General features: G+C 38.7%; 2 protein-coding genes across 4 annotated transcripts in view; one reads left to right on the top strand and one right to left on the bottom strand.

The window, feature by feature from the left end:
- The window catches only part of STS (steroid sulfatase), a 97,081-nt gene extending 96,210 nt beyond the window's left edge, over nucleotides 1-871 (bottom strand). For all 3 annotated transcript variants that reach the window (XM_062603702.1, XM_062603703.1, XM_062603704.1), the window contains exon 1: nucleotides 515-871. The gene's annotated coding sequence lies outside the window, so the exon portion shown is untranslated. The remainder of the gene's footprint in view (nucleotides 1-514) is intronic.
- PUDP (pseudouridine 5'-phosphatase) overlaps nucleotides 219-17,508 on the top strand; it is a 74,237-nt gene continuing 56,947 nt past the window's right edge. The window contains exon 1 of the mRNA XM_062603705.1: nucleotides 219-545. Within this exon, the coding sequence (XP_062459689.1) occupies nucleotides 242-545 (304 nt within the window). The 5' untranslated portion in view covers nucleotides 219-241. The remainder of the gene's footprint in view (nucleotides 546-17,508) is intronic.

Here is a 17,508-nt window from a genome sequence, read left to right as displayed (position 1 = left end):
TGCAAAACCCAGAATTAACTATTTCTCTACCCAGCAGCCCTTTTAAGAGATGGGTTTACTCTTTCCTCACGGTTTCACATAGATTAGTGCCTGTTTATGGCTCCAGTTACCAGCGATAATACTATGCTTGCAATTTTCCACACATTCACACAAAAGCTTTGCGAAGGAACACTGTCTGAAAATGTCAAAACTTGAGCAACTCCTCAGTATGTCCCGAAAGCTGCAGCAAACGGAATCTGAAATGAAAAGTCCCCCTCCAGGAGAGACCCCATGCAGAGAAATAGGCTTTGTTTTTAAAAAAGAACCACAAAACAACCAACCAGAGAAGGCCACGCTCCCAGCGCCGCTCCCGGCACACACACCGGCCCCACAACACCCCTGCTCCCCTCTGCTCCCGCCACCCCGGCGAAGCGCGCTTGCGCGGTCAACTGCCACCCAGGACCGCGGCTGCTCTGGCCTAGGCATGTCCTGTTCTTCTTCCTCCTCCGCAGCCGGGCTGCGGCCAGTCACTCACCTGATCTTTGACATGGACGGCCTTCTTCTGGGTGTGTAGCTTTTGCCCCTCTCCCCCGCCACGGCCTGGCCACTCGCTGCCCAGGCACACTGCGCAGCCGGGCCAGGCCCGGCCCGTTCGCTCGGGCGGTGAGGGGCTGCAGCGGGCAGCCCGCTTCTCTCCCTGCCGTGACGCGCCGCCTCTCCACCGAGGCGCCTCCCGAGGCCCGACCGTGCTGTCCGGCTGCCCTTTGACGGTGTTGGAGCTGCGGACGAGCAGCTAGGGCACCCGGGGTGGTGTTGCTTAAACGCGTCTTACTTCCTTGTCCCGCTGCTCCCTCCAAACGTGGGCAAACTTCTGAATTAAAAGGTCCAGGGCTGAGGCTGAAAAGGGAGTTTACACTGAATCACCGGTGGAGGACTGAGTGAGGTTAGGGTGGCTGTGAGGAGAGAGGTGAGGAGCACATTGGGGTTAAAAGCCATGGGGAGTGGGGTCTAGGGAGCGAATGGGTTTCCAGTTTGCCGTGACACGGAGAGTTCACTACCCGGGGGTGGCTTCTGCTGGATGGGGTTGCCCAGGTGAGCACTTTTAAGTGTTTAGAGGTGCAGTCTGCAGCTGAAAAGCTTAGAAACTGCTGTGATAGTCAACTTCTCGGTTGTTATTTTGGTTTCAGCTTTGCAAGGTTATTCTGAAATCTATTGCCTCCTGTGCTACAGCTGGATTGCACTTTGAGGTTTGAAGTCAATATGAGTAGAGCAGCTTTTAAGTCTGTTCTTAACTATTTTCTGAATCGGGCCCTTCTGCTGTGTGTCTCCTGTAGAATAACGGAGTATTTTTGTATGTGCTTTGTTTTTTTAAATAGTCCATGTGGAATATTACACAGGAGCCAGCTTTGGATGTGGGTGAATTCTTCAAAAGTGTGAACTTGAGGTGCCTGCCTTCTTTCTGCAAAACCCATGTTATTGCAGTTTCTGGAAAGACTTCTGTGAAGTCTAATGAATTATTCTGCAGAAGTGCGCTTTTCCGTTCTTCAGGCCTATAAGAAGTGAAGGCTATTCAGTTATCGTGGTTTAAAACAAAAATGGTTTTACTTCTATTGCCATAAGTTAGATAGTTTCAGTAACTTTAGAGCCTTTGGCTTCAATTTGTCTCATTTGCACTCTCAATACACTATGTGAAACAACGATTAAGTAAGTTATTATTTTCAGTTTCACCACTGAGGTCTCAGATAGCCTGTGGGGTTATGTTTGCTGGGATTTTTTTGTTTGTCTGAGTTTTTTATTAGCAATTTCATTTTTATTTAGAAGTTTCAGGGAAGTTTTCTTTTTTACTTACATATGACTGCTTTTAAGTATAATCTGAAAATCTATTTCATAGAGAATACTCACCTGAACAGGACAGTCTAGGTAAGCAATATGAATGTGTAGGCATTGATGTGGATGCAGAAGATTTCTGTATTAGTTTTAAGTGAATCTGTTATGTGCAGGTATTGGGAGTATAGGTGCTCTAGCTTTGGACAATAGTAGCTAAAAGAATTTTTCTCAGATGCTATCCTGTCGACTTTCAGAAATTGCCTTGCTGTAACATTCCAAACGAGCAAAACAATTTGAAGTTCTGAGTCATATTTAGTTCTCCAGACTCCTGGGGTTCATACAGTGAAGAAACATTAAAAGTACTGTAGATTATTAACTGTACCTCTTACTGGGAAAGTAATTATAAGGGATCCATAACTCTTGGACCTATGTTTATCAAGATTGAGACACTAGAGGTATAAACCTACTCCTTCCTGTTATTAAATTTATCTGTTATAAAGTACAGCTCCAGAGAAATACTTTGTCACTTTCTGTATTCAAAATAAAATAGCAGATATAAATTTATCCATGTTGTGTGCCTATATATAAAATATACTTACGTTAAGTGTTTATGCACCCTAGTATAATTTATTTTTCTCCCTATGTATGAGACAAGGCATCATTTGCCTGATAAGTATTTGTTGTGTTGTCTTATGCTACAGTGTGGTTTTGATTTCTTCTATTTTAAAAAGTTGCATAAAAAGAGTATGTTGTCTTTCAGTAACCTTTCAGCTGTGATGAAAGCTATACTTATGTATAAAATTAATCTGAAAATAGTCTTAAGTGTGTTACAGTACAGAGGCATAAAAGGGACACCACCTTGATGATTTCTGTAACATACACTTCCTTTCAGTGGACTTACAGTATGTTTCAGCCTCTAAATACTTCGAGTTTTTTCCCAACTTTAACAATTTTTTTATAAACCTGTTTGTTTCATGACAAATTGTGGCCCTTAGGAGGCAGAAAAGCAGTTGGGAGACTGGTTGGACTTCCGCAGGATTCATAGATGTTTCAAGAAATTTGGAAGAATTCTGGGGAAGGACTGAAATAAGGCACACACAGGCTAGACACTTTCTGCCCAGCCTGTTTGTTACAAATCTTCTCAATGAGACAAATGGTTATATTGATGTAAAGCTATGCGAGACATAATATCCTATTAATTTTTGCACTGAAATTCTTCATGTGTCAAATGGTGTTAATCGAAGATGGTAAAATGATTTTTTTTTATTTTGAGAAATACTATTTCTCAAAGCTATAGAAATCTGCTTAAATAACTTGTTTTGAAAGAGCACAAACAAAGTTGTTGGTATTGGGTATCTAAAACTACACTTTTTTTGAAGTACCTCCATAGCTGGTTGCATTTTTCAGAATCTGAACCTTTAGGTTTTGCAGTAATTTTCAGAGCAAAGTAGTGTGTGAAAAAGAATGTGACTGTTTTTGGAAATAGTCAACTAAGTCTCGCTGATTTTGTAGAATGAATATGAATTGATCTATAAGCAATGAAAAATCAAGCATTAAATTGATCTAGTGTAATGTGCCATGAGCTTGCTTCCTATAGCTGACATACTTGCTTCTGATTAAGAAAAGTATGATATCTTCTGATAGGAAGATTTCCAAAATACTCATGAATAATTCATAACTGTGAGTGTAAAATCCTTAAATGAGGTCTGAGGAGCTTACAAGGTTTTTGACCTTGGAAACAATCCAGGTGTTACCCTATAGAATCTGCCTCTATATACTTAAGTGGCTAACGCTGGGCTATGTGAAAGTGTTGCTGAGTCTGATCTTCTATGACTTCATCTCCCCCATCTGTTTAACATAATTGAGACTGATTAAGTTGTCCTTGAGTCCCACCTTGATACATCAGCTTATCTTCAATAGGAAAGTTCTTGCCAGTGGAAGTACTTCATCCCTTTTATTCAGAGTCCTTCTGTATCCTTATTTGAAGTGTTATCTAACACCATTTTTTCAGCATTTATAATCAATGCAGTTCACCCTTCTGGGTTTTTTACCCTTCTGGATTACCTTCTCTTTGCCTCTGAGATGTTGGATGGAATCTTACTTATTTTGTCTGTTGTTCTAATTGCAAGGAAATTAGTACACTAGAGAGTAATGCTGTCATTTAGTAAGTGAAATTTGTGAACAGCACCTCTAGACAGCTTGTTATTTAATACGTAAAATTAATCGAAGGACTTGTTTTTGTGGTAAAATCCATCTGTAATAGAAAAAACAGCCTTGGTGATAGTGTACTGCAGTTACAGTTTTCATTATACATGTGTAGCACGATTTAGTTGGTAGAGTTTGTAAGTGGTGCTTAGTTTACTGTGTAGTATAAACCAGAGGAAAAGATATCACTAAATTTTAATTTTTGGTGTACTGCGGTACTTTTTTTTTTTTCCTTAACACTTTTGTAGTGTTAAATTTTTCCTTTTCTACAGCAAATTCTAACGATAAATGCTCAGAACTTGTACAGTAAATTGCTTTTTCTTTCAACGCTTTAGTCTGTTCCAACAGAAGACTACTCTTCAATGTAGTATAATTTAAACTATTAAACCTGCTTATGTGTGCACTTATTCAAGCACATACAATACAGGATTAGCTGGCTAAAATAAAAAGCCAGAAGCTAGAGACCTTTGATACCTGAATACTTTTGTTATAGTTTAACTGTTTAATATCTGATTCTGGCATTTTAGCATATTATAAAAACATACAAAACCAACACTGAAGACAGAGAAGAAAAAAATCTATACTAAATTTGCACAAAATACACAACTGGAGTAATGCCCCCAAGGATCTATCCTCTCAACTACTCCATGGGTTGTATTTTTAGCTATGACAAGTGTTAGGTTTGTTATGTCATTGTAGCCAATAGCTACCCCACCACCAGAACACAGATAGGATTGAATATTGCCTTTTTTTTTCTATGACTAAACTTATAGGGGGCTGAAAATGTCCTCTATTAGAAATTATGTTCTCTACAAGCTGCATGCATAGTATTAATCTTTCCTAACTGACAAATGAATTTGTGAAAACTGCAGCAACAATAAAGTATTTCTTAGCATTGTACTTAAGGCTGAACTAAAGCTAAATTAACATGCAGAGAACATCACACTTCAGTGTAGAAAGTTTAGTCATGTATTTTATTAGGAGTAGTGACCATTTTATGTAAATTATCCTTGCCAGCCGCTTAGTGTTGTAAAACAGCATCTTTATGTAAGGTAAGTCAACGCATTCAAGCAGATATAAAAGATGGTTTCTAAAGTAGCTTAGTTTTGCAAGATACCTTTTCCATAACTCAGTCATGTTGGCCTGTACAGGCACAGGTATACCAGCTTTTTCTGACCATTCACGAGGGGCGGGGCAAGAAGTTCAGGCAACTGGGATCAGAAGTTGCTGCGTCTGCAGCTGCTATTTCCTTTGCCTGGACGAGACGGTTGAATTCTTGTGTGCCACTTCTAAGCAACTCCTCCTGCATGGCTAGTCATACAGGTAATCTCTGGTCTATAATATAGAAGAAATTAACTTGCAGTTAAATTCATTCCAGTGTTGAGATTCACACAAGTTTTGGCATATTTTTTTTCTCCCCAGTGTTACCTACCAGTTGTCACAGAGGTCAGAACTCAAAAATGTACTCCTACTTTCATTTCATTGCACAAGTTGCCTAGGAGATTGCTGGTACAAGAAAACTGGTAAGAGTTCCATGGTGAAGTTTGCTGATGTGCATGCTGTCTTTTATTTTTTAGTGTGAATGGGAGGTTAAAACAGTTTCTTGTTTCTTCTGCATCTGAGCAAATAGCACCAGTTCAACTAAACATCAGTCCTCTAGATTGTCCTCCATTATAGTTTAAGTGCAGGAATATTTAGGCTATAAACTGGCAATCTTAAGCCTATTTTCTGCCTCTAGGTAGTGGAGACTTACTTGCCATTCTCCATTTCCACCTGATTTTGGGGAACAAAGAATGAAACAAAAATAATGTCTTGCCTGTGTTCTATACTTGTATTTTTTTGCAAAAACAAAGAGATTAAGGATATCATTAGATTAAAATACTGCATAGATGCTTCATGAGCAAATTTTGGACATAAGTAAACCAGCTCCTATTGAGAATTAATTAACCATAAGTAGCGTAGATAAGATTTGTCATATACTTGAAAATTAGCATTTTAATTTAACAGCAAGGAAAAATTTGGCAAGGACATAACAAACATTCTAACCTAGAGTCTAACTTCTGTTATTCCCATGATTGATTTGCAGATTGTCCATCCACATGGTTGCCTGTTGTTTGTGGTTAGAATAATCCAGAATTGGATCTTAGTTCACCCTCTGTAGAACAGTTGTTTTTTTTTCATTTCTGTAACGGTTACCACATTTCAGAATGCCATGGGCAGCATTAGCAGTGATTAGCAGTGATCCCTTTTTCTCCCGGGGGGGGGGGGGGGGGGGGGGGGGGGGTTAACAGAGGAATGTTCTCAAGCTGAAGGATCCCTGATTTGATTTTAATATTGTACATAATTTACGCTCAAATGCAGTGTGGGTTTTATGCTTATTTATTTATTAGTTGAACGACACCCAAAGCATTTGGTTTTAAAAGAAATAAAGCTGCTAAATAAATTAGTCCCACTGTTAATAATGTGGCTTTTATTTTCTGACTGTTAGACACATTGAATTGTATAGAGGGCCTTTAGCAAGTGGAAAGGTTTGTTTTGAAGGTGCTAGGAGTCTAAAGGTTCCCTTCAGTGATTTTAAAGATACACAAAGCAGTGTGACCATTTGTAAAAATTAGTCGCTTTCTGTGCCTAAATGCAGAACCTGTTTGTAGATGATAAGGTTTTATATTTGTTGGCTGTGTACACTGTTTTTTGTATAAAGTTCCAATTATTTTGCTTTGAATGTAAATAATAAGGTGCCATAAATGGAACAGATTTTCATATAAAGAAAAGGTGCATGGAATTTTACCTTATAATAACACTATTTCCAGCTGTTGCATTATAGTTTTCTTTTTTCTTAAGAAGAAAAACAACATTAACAACCTTGCATTTTTTATGCTGCATACCAATAGTAGTTACACTGTATGCCACCTTGGGCCCAGCTCTGCAGCTCTTGTTCTTAGTAGTTGTTACTCATTCATGTAGCCTTTCTGTGAGTTGGCTAATTGAACTCTTTGAGACTGGAATTTTTAAGGACACCTTAATTTGTCTGGATAGTACAGTTTACTATCAAAATTCTGCTCTATGAATTCTGTTGTATTTTCTCCAAGAGACAATCTTAATCTTGATAGTGCCATTTATACTTCTAATTTTGAGGAGGAGGCATGTTGGGCTTTTTAATTGTTTTTAACAATTTTATTTTTAACTATTTCTTCATTTATGTAAAATTAATTGGCAGCAGACCTTCATGGTGATGATAACTTTCCCAATATGATCATTAGGGTTTTAAAGACCAGGAACTGCATTAAGTAACACAAAAGACATTAAGCTAAATATCTTCTCCCTTCCAATATGGTATCTACTGCTTTCATTATGGGCAAATGATTTTCTTTTGCATGATGTAGAGGCTGCTAGTGATGGTTGCTGCTTCTGTTATATGTTTCTGTAACTCTCTCTATTGATTCTCGTAGTCACAAGACTACTGAGAAGTATTTAACCAAGATAATTTTTGTATCTTTCAATGGTTCTGACAGAGACTCCTTGATTTGTACTTTTCCTCCCCCTTAATAATAATAATGTTAAAATAATAATAAATAATGTCAGTGTTCTGACCCAAAGTTCATTGAGGTGCTGCCAACCTGTATCAGTTTTTCTCTTGGTACTTAGGAGAAAACCATCCTGTTTTATTTATCTCACTTTCTGCTTCCTGTCCTTCAATAACTAGTGAGGAGTGCTTGTCTCTGTTTATTGTGGCTCTTTTTTTGATATCTGACAATTTTTTTTTTTTATATTTTGCTTCTTGAAGGGTTGTACACCTATTGACTTGCTACCTCTATGCTTTCTGTTCTTGTGCAGTTTTTACTAATTTTTAATTCCTATTATAATAAATACCATTTTCCATATTAGTTTGGCAATAAATCTTAATGCTGTAATTTGAAAGAACTTGTATATGTGGGGATACTGCTTTTTGCCAAGTATGGTTTTGCTAGTGTTCTCTATACTAGTTGTTTTTAAAATGTATTCTTTTCTTCCTCCTTTCCCTTTTGGGGTATATGAAGTATTTTTTTAACAGTCCTCCAATAAGTCTTATTTCTAGTAAACTGCATGTCTCTGGTATAACAGGTTTATTCCTAATTCTTGAAAGCTTTTCTTGGAACACCAGTTATGTATCCGCACTCCATACATTATTTTTTTCCCCCTGAGCTTTTGCCTCTGCTGTGCCTGTGTCTGGTTATTTTGGGCAAGTTTTGGGCACATGCAGTTTGTCAGGATAACGCAAGACAACTGCAAGGAAAGCCCAGTTTATTATTTGTCAGCCCAGTCATTCTACCTAACATACATAGGAATTTACTTATGATCTTTGTCATTATATAGTATGTAAGACATTATACAGTGTCTCGTTCTCCCAGCTCATTAATACACGTTCTCTGAGCTGGTGTAATAGGTCCAGCAGCCCTTTCCTCTCCAAAGGATAGGTGAATACGTGTCAGTCCTTTGCAACATCTCAGTGCTTGTGGGGGCTGAACTGAATGCGTTTGCTTTCAAGCAGCTCAGCCCTCTTGTTCACTCCTGGGCATTGTCTGTTGTGTGTAAGTATTAGTTCACTCAGGTTCTCTTCCACAATGTCACTATATGCGTACTGCAATTGCCCACTCATGTTAGGAAATATTTTTGAACATGATATCTTTAAAATTATGTTCTGCTTCAATCAGTACATTTGGGTGTAATGTAAACTGCCACAAAGTGCATATTCAAACTAATAGACCCTTATTTGATTACTTATTTGACCAGTCATGAGAGGGAGTGTCTTTGTTGGATTGGGAAGTTTTGTGAGTTGACACTGGTACTGTTCTTTTAAGAACATCTCTGTAAGAAAGAGAAAGTAAGTTACGCTAATACTTGAATAAGAATGGAATGAAAGATAATGTGTGTTTAATGAAATAAATAGGATTATAGAGTATCAGAATATCTAAAAGTGGGTTTTAAGGTGGAGCGTGAGTACATGGAGAGATAATTTCATCTGAATAAAATGTTTTATGTTAAGGAATTTTTGGTTTGTTTTGTAATATATGTACAGAAAGCTACTTTGAGCTGTCTCTTAAGGGCAAAAGAGTAGAATAAGGCATGCCCATAAAGTGACATGACTTTGGATAATGTCATCATTATGCTACAAGACCATTACTGCAAAAAATTACACCATGTGAAATAGCTGATCTTTTTATGCTGGGACTCAGTCCTCTCTATAGCATTATAATATTGGACTAGCAAAATGTTCTTTGCTTTGTGGCTCAGGGGACATGGCGCCACAAAGAGCATACCACAATGCAATAAATTTCTAGTCTTTAAAAATTAAAACCAGTGTTTCATGGGGAATGTATCTCAGGAAAATGAATATATTTTGGCCACTAAGGTATTGTAGTGTATCTAATTGCTACTCCACTGCCTAATAACTTGCATTGTTATTATTGGTTTAGATCATATTTTTATGGTATTTATCCTTCTCCCATTTTTAGTTACGATGTCTTAATTTTCCATGAATGAGGACATCTAAGAACAAAGAGCAAGAAGTAGTGTTCCTAATCTGGTTTTCTGTCTTCCAGAACTTTAAACTTCTTATTTGACACTTGTTTGCAAATCGTACAGTATTGGAAAATGTAGGTTCTTAAAATGCTTGACTCACCACTGACTTTGCATCGTTTACAGTTTATCATGGTTTTGCCTTTTTCAGAAAGGAAGTGAACTGTTCCTCTTCCCTCTTTTGGAAATTGCCACAGAGAGCAGGTAATTAGCATGTGTAGTTGGAAACACTGTAGAATAACAAGATAAAATTGAAGCTCTGGGCTCTAAGGGTTAGATTTAAAAAAAAAACAAAAAAAAAAATCAAAAACAACCCACCCCAGATTTGATTCTTCCCCAGGCAATAATACAAGATGACTGGATAGTTTGCTAGCATGTTTTTTCTTTCTTCATTACCCTGGTTAATTGAGAAATGACTGTATGTTCTTAGAAATTCCTACTGAGGGGAAAAAGAAAAGCTATATTCTAAAATTTATAGTGAAAGCATGGAAGTTATCCCCCTCTTCACCTCTTCCTTTTTCTAATACTGTAGTTCAACATAGAATAGATTCATGTTTTCATTTTCTTCCTTCTTTTACAATTGCAGCTTTCAAGGGAACTAAAGCAAGTATTCTTGTTTGACCTAAAAGTTTCTGTATTTATATATAAAGAAAAAGAAGGTGGAATACTACATTTCCTCTGTGTGCTCTTCAGTAGATATTTAGTTTACATTTCTCTTCATAGTATCTTGCATATTGAAATCGTGAGCTTCTGTTCTCTGCTTTATATTCTAATTGTATGTACTAGAAATTACATTAAATTGATGTTCTAACATTATTGCTAAGTAGATTTCAAATGAGCTACAATAAGAAAAATTTTGTTTGTACCCATTCATTCTTTCTGGGTTAGATCCTACCTACATAATTACATTTACCTTTCTTCTCCCTTGCTATTTCTTAAAAGTAGTCTTCTTTTTAAAATTAAAAATAGGCTTGCTTTTGAAAACAAACAAACAACTCTCTAAGTTTAGGCCCAGCTGAGATTTGATCCTATTTTTGTAGAAATTGTTCTCACAGAAGTCCTGAAATCCTCATCTTACCTGAGTCTTCTAGACTTGAAAACAGATTTGATAGTGCTTATCACTACATCTTCTCCAAAACTTTGTTCTGTCATGCCATTATTTCTTTAAAGGTGAGCACAGCATGGAGATACATCTTTCAGAAAGATTATATTTGTATTCATGAGTGTTTACAAGGTGCCCAGTACATAAGTGTTGTACAATATCAGAAGTATAATAAGGTATACCTTACAGATATCACTCTTTCCTTTGGTAGGAGTTGACAGAGGTTTTCTACTGTGACTACAGTTCTGTTTAAATAATATTACCTACTCCTTTCCTCCAAGCTCTGAATTGTTTTATTGATAATAGAGGCCCAGAAGAATAAATTAAATATTCAGTGAAACAGTTTACGAAGACCAGTGATTACAGGTATAGTATAACTAATCAGTGGTAGTCTTAAGTTTGAAAAATGTGTATTGCCCACTTGAATTGTTTATAATGGAGCCTTTGAGACAATTAATGGCTTCAGTACTAATATTGTAGGTACTTCCCATTTCCAGTTCAACACCTACGTGAGTTCCTCTAACATTACATGGGAGGGAGTTAAAATTCTGAAGCCTATAATTAGGGCAGTGGGTACTGTCAGAAGAAATCCCTTTCTTGAAGAAAATAGCTCTAATTCTTGTATAATTTCATTTTGTTCATTTGATTACCAGTAAAGTTTTAAAGCTGTAGAAAATACAAGTTCATAACAGAAATGATGACAGCAAACGGCCTTTTAGCAGTACCACCATGAACTGTGTCAACCCAACACAAGGAAAAAGCCTCCAACCTTTTTGCTTGTGACAAGCTCAGTGGCTAAAGCTGCCCTTTACATTTTAGAGCGTAGGCTGTAACCATGTTCAACAGTGTTCAGCTCTGTTTTCTTTGATTGCAATGTTTCATGCAATTGGATTCTTACATTAATAGTTAGATTTGCTCTTCAGACAACAGAAAAAAAAAAAAGGTATTTCAGCTTGTTGATGGAATACCATATTTGCATTTTTAGTTTTCAGTGTCTTTGAAAACTACTCTCCAGAGGCTATTAGGAAGATGTAGCCTGTGGTGCGTTTGCTTCTTTTTAGAAGAGAAAGGCCTTTGGTGACCAGCTGTTTTATTATTATTGCAACTTGTAACCTTTTAATTATTTTTTCCTTACATTTAGGAAACACTTAAGTTACCCTGTTTAACTGGATATGCAGCTTTAACTATACACCTAGGATATGCTAGTTCTAACAATTTCAAAACATAATAGGCCAAAAGTTATAGCTGTAGGACTTTATCTGTTTGTCTAAACGTCATTCAAGTTCCAGTGGCGCAGTTCAGTATATTTAGCAAACGAAGCAGATGCTTTTTATTTTGCTGATTGTAAGCTTGAGTTCAGATCAAGCAAAAGGAAATTACCAGAATGGGGTCAGGGACGATAGTTGAAGATAGTATTGAACAGTCTCTCTTACAAATGCAATTTTTTCAGTTATTTCATATTCAGGTGTAACTTCTGCTTTATTCTGCTTCATTCTACATTTCATGCGTCAGATCTGTTTGAATAATGCTGAATACAGCTGTTCATAATTGTTTTCAGAATTACCATATATAGTTGCATAAGTGATGCTTACATTGTTTCTAGCTGTTATTTTTTGCCACACCTTGTTACATGTTAATCAGACTGATTTTTTCCTAATTTCCTTAAACTTCTCACCCCTCTCTAATTGTGAAGCCACCTGTAATGCACTTACGAAAACAATTTTCACATTTACAAGCAGAGCGTTAGCAAGTTGCTGCTATGAAGCAAAGAAATTACTTTTTTTAATCTGATTTTGGGTTAGTAACTGTGGAATTGGAAATGTGTACCTTATCTAATGCATGTATTCAGAAACTGTGAGCTTCATTGTTTCTTGCTTGTACCGTTATGACTTAATTGATTTCAGTAGATTTGTACCTAATTCTGAGTAGAGACAGAAAGGCTACTAGATTTTTATTGTTTTCTTTTCTTTAGTTTTTGGATGGAGTGAAGGAATTATAGAATCAACAAGGTTGGAAAGGATCTTTAAATTCATTAATTCCAACTTTTATCCCAGGACTGGCAAGTCTACCACTAAACCGTGTCACTAAGGGCCTCATCGATATGTTTTCTGGGCGCTTCTAGGGGTGGTGATTGCACCACTTCCCTGGGCAGCCTGTTCCAATGTCTGCCCACCCTTTCAGTGAAGAAATTTTTCCTAATATCCAGTCTAAACCTTGCCTGGCACAGCTTGAGGCTGTTACCTCTTGTCCTATCACTGCCTACTAGGGAAAAGAGACCTGCCACCTCTTCTCTCCATCCTCCTTTCAGGTTGTCCTGGGTTCCGCAGTAGCAGTCATGTTTTTTCCTTTGTGTTAACTGGTGCAGTGCTGTGTTTTGACTTCCAGCTTGAGAACAGTGTTGGTGAAGCCGATGTTTTCGGTTGTTGCTAAGTGATGTTTACCCTGACCAAGGACTCTGTGAGGCTCATGCTCTGCCAGGGAGGAGGGGAGGCTGTGAGGAAGCAGAGACGGGGCGCCTGACCCGGGCTAGCCGGGGAGGTATTCCGTACCACAGCACGTCGTGCCCGGGGTGAGGGGTGACTGGGAGTTACCTGGAAGGACAGGGGCTTCCGGGTGGAACTCGTTTTCTTGGCCGGTGGTATCGTATTCTCTTCCCTTGTTATTTTCCCTTATCATTGTTGTAGCTGATAGTAGCGGTGGTGATTTGTTGCTGGACTGTTTTTGTCTCAACCCGTAGGAGTTGCACTCTCTCGATCCTCCTCCCCGTTCCTCCGGGAGTGGGGAAGGGGAGAGCCCCGGTGCGGGGAGGCGGGGGGGGGAGACGGACACGGACCTTGATTGTTGTCAGCCCGGCACCACTGACTGGGAGTGAGTGAACAAGCTACCTGACTGGGTTTAAACCACGACACAGGTAGAGAGTGATAAGGTTCCCACAGCACCTTCTCCTCTTCAGACTAAACAACCCCAGTTCCCTCAGTCCTTCCTCTTAAGATGTGCTCCAGGCCCTTCACCAGCTTCACTGCCCTTCTCTGAATCTGCTCCAGCAACTCAGTATCTCTCTTGTAGTGAAGGCCCAGACAGTATTTGAGGTGTGGCCTCACCAGTGCCAAATACAGCAGGATTATTACTTCCCTAGTCTTGTTGGCCACACTATTTTTAATACAGAAATAAAGCAAAAAGTCTCCTTATATGATTATTGAGCATATGTTTTACCAGCCTGTCTTTTGCAAACACTGTTGCAGTAGGACTAGGGACACTCCAGCGGGAGAGTGAAGCTGCTTGTGTCTCAAGATGTAAACTTTGACCTTGGCTCGCAGAACTGAGGTAGAAGGAAGAAAGATTGAAACTGGAATGACTCCTAGTTTGGTTCCCAATATGTGTTTTTAGCACATTAATCGTATGGAAGAATGAAATGATGGTCTAAATTTTCTTGCAGTCCTTGAGTCTCTGAGCACGTTTTTTTTTTTTTTATTTCATTTAGTAGGTTACACAGTGGTATTTCATGTAACTCTTAAGCTGTCACACTCAAAACAGAGTCATAACGTAACATTTGCATTATGCCCAGAACCACTCTCTAGAAAAATAAGATTCAGCCTCTCTCCTTTGAGATAGTTCAAAGTATGACGTTACTAGATGCTGTTGGAGAGTCTTCTTCTAGCGTTCTATTTCTCTTCATGTGAATTGGGTTCACTGACATGTTAGTGAGATTCTCTGTCTGAATCTTTTTGTAATCACTGTATTCTTCCAGAATTGTAGTGTGGGTAAGTTTCATATGTTTTTATAAAACATTCTTGATACTGTTTTGTGATTTTTTTTTTATTATTTTTTTTTTATTCCATTTTAAACAAGAGCTAGTTATAGTTTAGATTAAGTGGATTTTGATGTTTGAAGACCTTATGCTAGTTTAGAATTGTTATAATGTGCTAAAGTACTACTAGGTCAGTTTGATCCAAGCACATGACATGAGGTGAATCAGTGCTCAGTCACCTGCTCCCTGCCAGAAAATGCCACTCTAAGAAAAGCTTTCAAAGCTAAAATATTTTACTTGAAAGTTGGGACTGGGTCCAGTACATCGACGTCTAGGTACCTGATGTGTTCCAAATTTTTAAGTGTACTCTGTAGCACTTACAATTTTTGTGTGCAGCAGAGAGATTGATGTGGGGTTTTTTTCTACATGGAGGTCCCTAGGGTGGTTTCAAACTGAGGTGATTTGAAACCCTTTCATAGGTATTTTACGTCAAATGTTTAATTTTGAAGTGTCTCCTCTCCACGTCTTACAGGAACTGTAGTTGATGTTTCATGTTTGCATTTGGTTTTCCGGCTTCCTAATCAGTCTGCATCTTCTGCATTAAGTAGAGACTTTGTATGATGGGAGTTAGAGATCTTGAGATCACACAGGTCACACAACTTTGTACAACAATTTTTACAACAGAAACCTAACTCAAAATATGCTGTGATAAGATTTACCAGTTAATAAAAGCTACCATAATCTCTATTTGTAGTGTGATTGTATATACTGTTAATACTACGTAGATCACATATGCTGAGAGGCTAAAAATTTTCAGCAAAAATTCACATATGTACTTGGAGGAAAAGTGTTCAGCAGCAGGACAGAAAATTACTGTGTAAATACTTGCTAATTAAATAAAAGGAATTATATTAAGCAACTATTATAGCATACTGAACTCTCTAAGTCACAGTTTATTAGAGAACCTTAATAAAAAGGTCTCATACTGATACAGTCTGACCATAGCTGAGTAGCAGACTGGCTTAATTTCCTGGGAATAGGAAAAGTTTCTTTTCCCATATGAGGTGTCTTCAGTGCAAAGCATCTGCTGTTGAGGTGCTGGCATGCAATTGGTGTTTCAGCTCAGAACCAGAAAAGTATTGTGCATTGGTGGTGCTCTAAGCAACCTGGTCTAGTGATAGATTTCCCTGCTTCTGGCAGTGGGGTTGGACTAGGTGATGGTCCTTTCCAACCTAAACCATTCTGTTATTTAGGTAACTATCTCTCAGTGGATTCAATGGTGCTAAGTTAAAAGCTTCTGTAGCCAAGTATAAGGTTTTATTTCATTGTGCCAATTACAGGCAAGGTGATTACAGTCTAAACTACAGTCTTCCAGTAGTTCTGTGCTTCGCCCATGGTGTTAGGAAACAAAAGGAGCTCATGTACACTCAGTTGTGACAGTCCACTAACTTCGAGTAGTCTTGCTCCTCTGAGCTGTGAGCTGTTTGACCTATGAATTCGTTAGGACCTGCTTCCAGCCTAAGTCTGGAGGAAGGACAGCTCTCACTGTCACCGTGTGAGCTTTTTCAGTGCTCTGTGAGAGCAGCCATGACTGTACTCTGATCCTCAGCCCGATGTGGGAGGTGAGGGCTGAGGTCATGTAACTTCAGAGAAGCCTGTGGCTTGCCCGCATAGAAGTCCACACTTATGTGATGTTGGAAGTCCCTTAAATTGATATCTGTAGCGTGGTTTTGGGGTTTCATCTACAGTTTTCAAACAGTGATTGCAGCTCATAAACTATGATTTTTTGCTCTATCACACTTGCCTCATGAATCTCAAAAGTCTGATTCTTTTTTTGTATTTTAGGTTCTACTTAGGATTAGGTGTTCTTGGCATAGAGCTGTTAAAGAGACACTGTGATTAGGTCTTGGAATATTTCTGACATTTTCCTCTCGATGTAGATGGCCAGCCATGATGAAATGTCCTCTTGGAAAATCAAGTGCATCAACGATGTTAGGTTTTCTCCTCTTAGTGTTAGCACCACAGAGAAATTACTCCATCAGCAGATTCATTTCAAAAATTTTAGGCACTCTTGAGTGGGAGGAAGAGGTTAGCTTTATTAATCTGTAGTTCTTTACTCTTCCTCTGTGGTAGCATGTTTGACTTATTGCTGCAATTAAGTTTAGAACATAGTCTAAGGCCACACTTGAAAAATAATGTTTTTCTTTTCTATTAAAGTCACTCTATCTTCTGTAATGTTTCCACTGTTGAGGAAGCTGACTTTTTGGGCAGTATTACAGAAAGTGATTTAGAAACATGTAACACTGAAAGTCAAACAACTTGAATTTGCAACTCACCTAAGTATTCGCATATATATATATATAGAAAGAGAGAGAGTCTCCTGGGCAAGCAAAAACTTTCTGAGAATAAGGAAATTGGTATTAGAAGAGAGCTGTGGTGTGTTGAAGAGTATTTTATCTTTGGTCTTATATTGTTGGAGGTTTTTTTGAGGGAGGAGTAAAGTTTCTGACTTTTTTTTTCCCTCTCTCTTGACTGTTCTTTTTGCTACTGTTGCTGCTTTAGGTTGTGGGTTAAAAAGAGCAGCTCTGGCAAGTCTTCAAGGAAGGTCATCTTAAGAGCTCTTCTTGGAGAAAGCCTATCTTTGTATTGGGTTCACATAGCCAGGTTTGGGGGGGGGGGGGGGGGAGGGCACTGCAGATGTGGCTTCTGCGAGAAGGTACTGGGAGCTTCCACTGTGTCCAACAGAGCCAAGACCAGCCCCCTCAAAGACAGACCCATTGGCCAAGGCTGAGCCCATCAGGAATGGTGGTAATGCCTTGGTCATAAGATATTTAAGAAGGGCAGAAAAACCCTGTGTGCAGTATCAACTACCAGACAGAGAGGGGAGTGAGAATATGTGAAACAACAGCCCTGCAGACACCCAAATCAGTGCAGAAGGAGGAGAGGTGCTCCAGTCTCCAGAAGAGATTACCCTACAGCCCATGGTGCAGACCATGGTGAGGCAGGCTGTGCCCCTGGAGCCCACGGAGGTCCACAGTGGAGCAGATCTCCACCTGCAGCCCATGGAGGACCTCATGCCAGAGCAGGGGAT

Source organism: Pezoporus occidentalis, unplaced genomic scaffold (assembly GCF_034315485.1).
Source record: "Pezoporus occidentalis ecotype Australia unplaced genomic scaffold, CSIRO_AGI_Poc_V1 ctg81, whole genome shotgun sequence".
In the NCBI taxonomy this organism is placed as follows: domain Eukaryota; kingdom Metazoa; phylum Chordata; class Aves; order Psittaciformes; family Psittacidae; genus Pezoporus; species Pezoporus occidentalis.
Note: the sequence above shows the minus strand (reverse complement) of the source record. Positions and strands in the feature narration are given on the sequence as shown.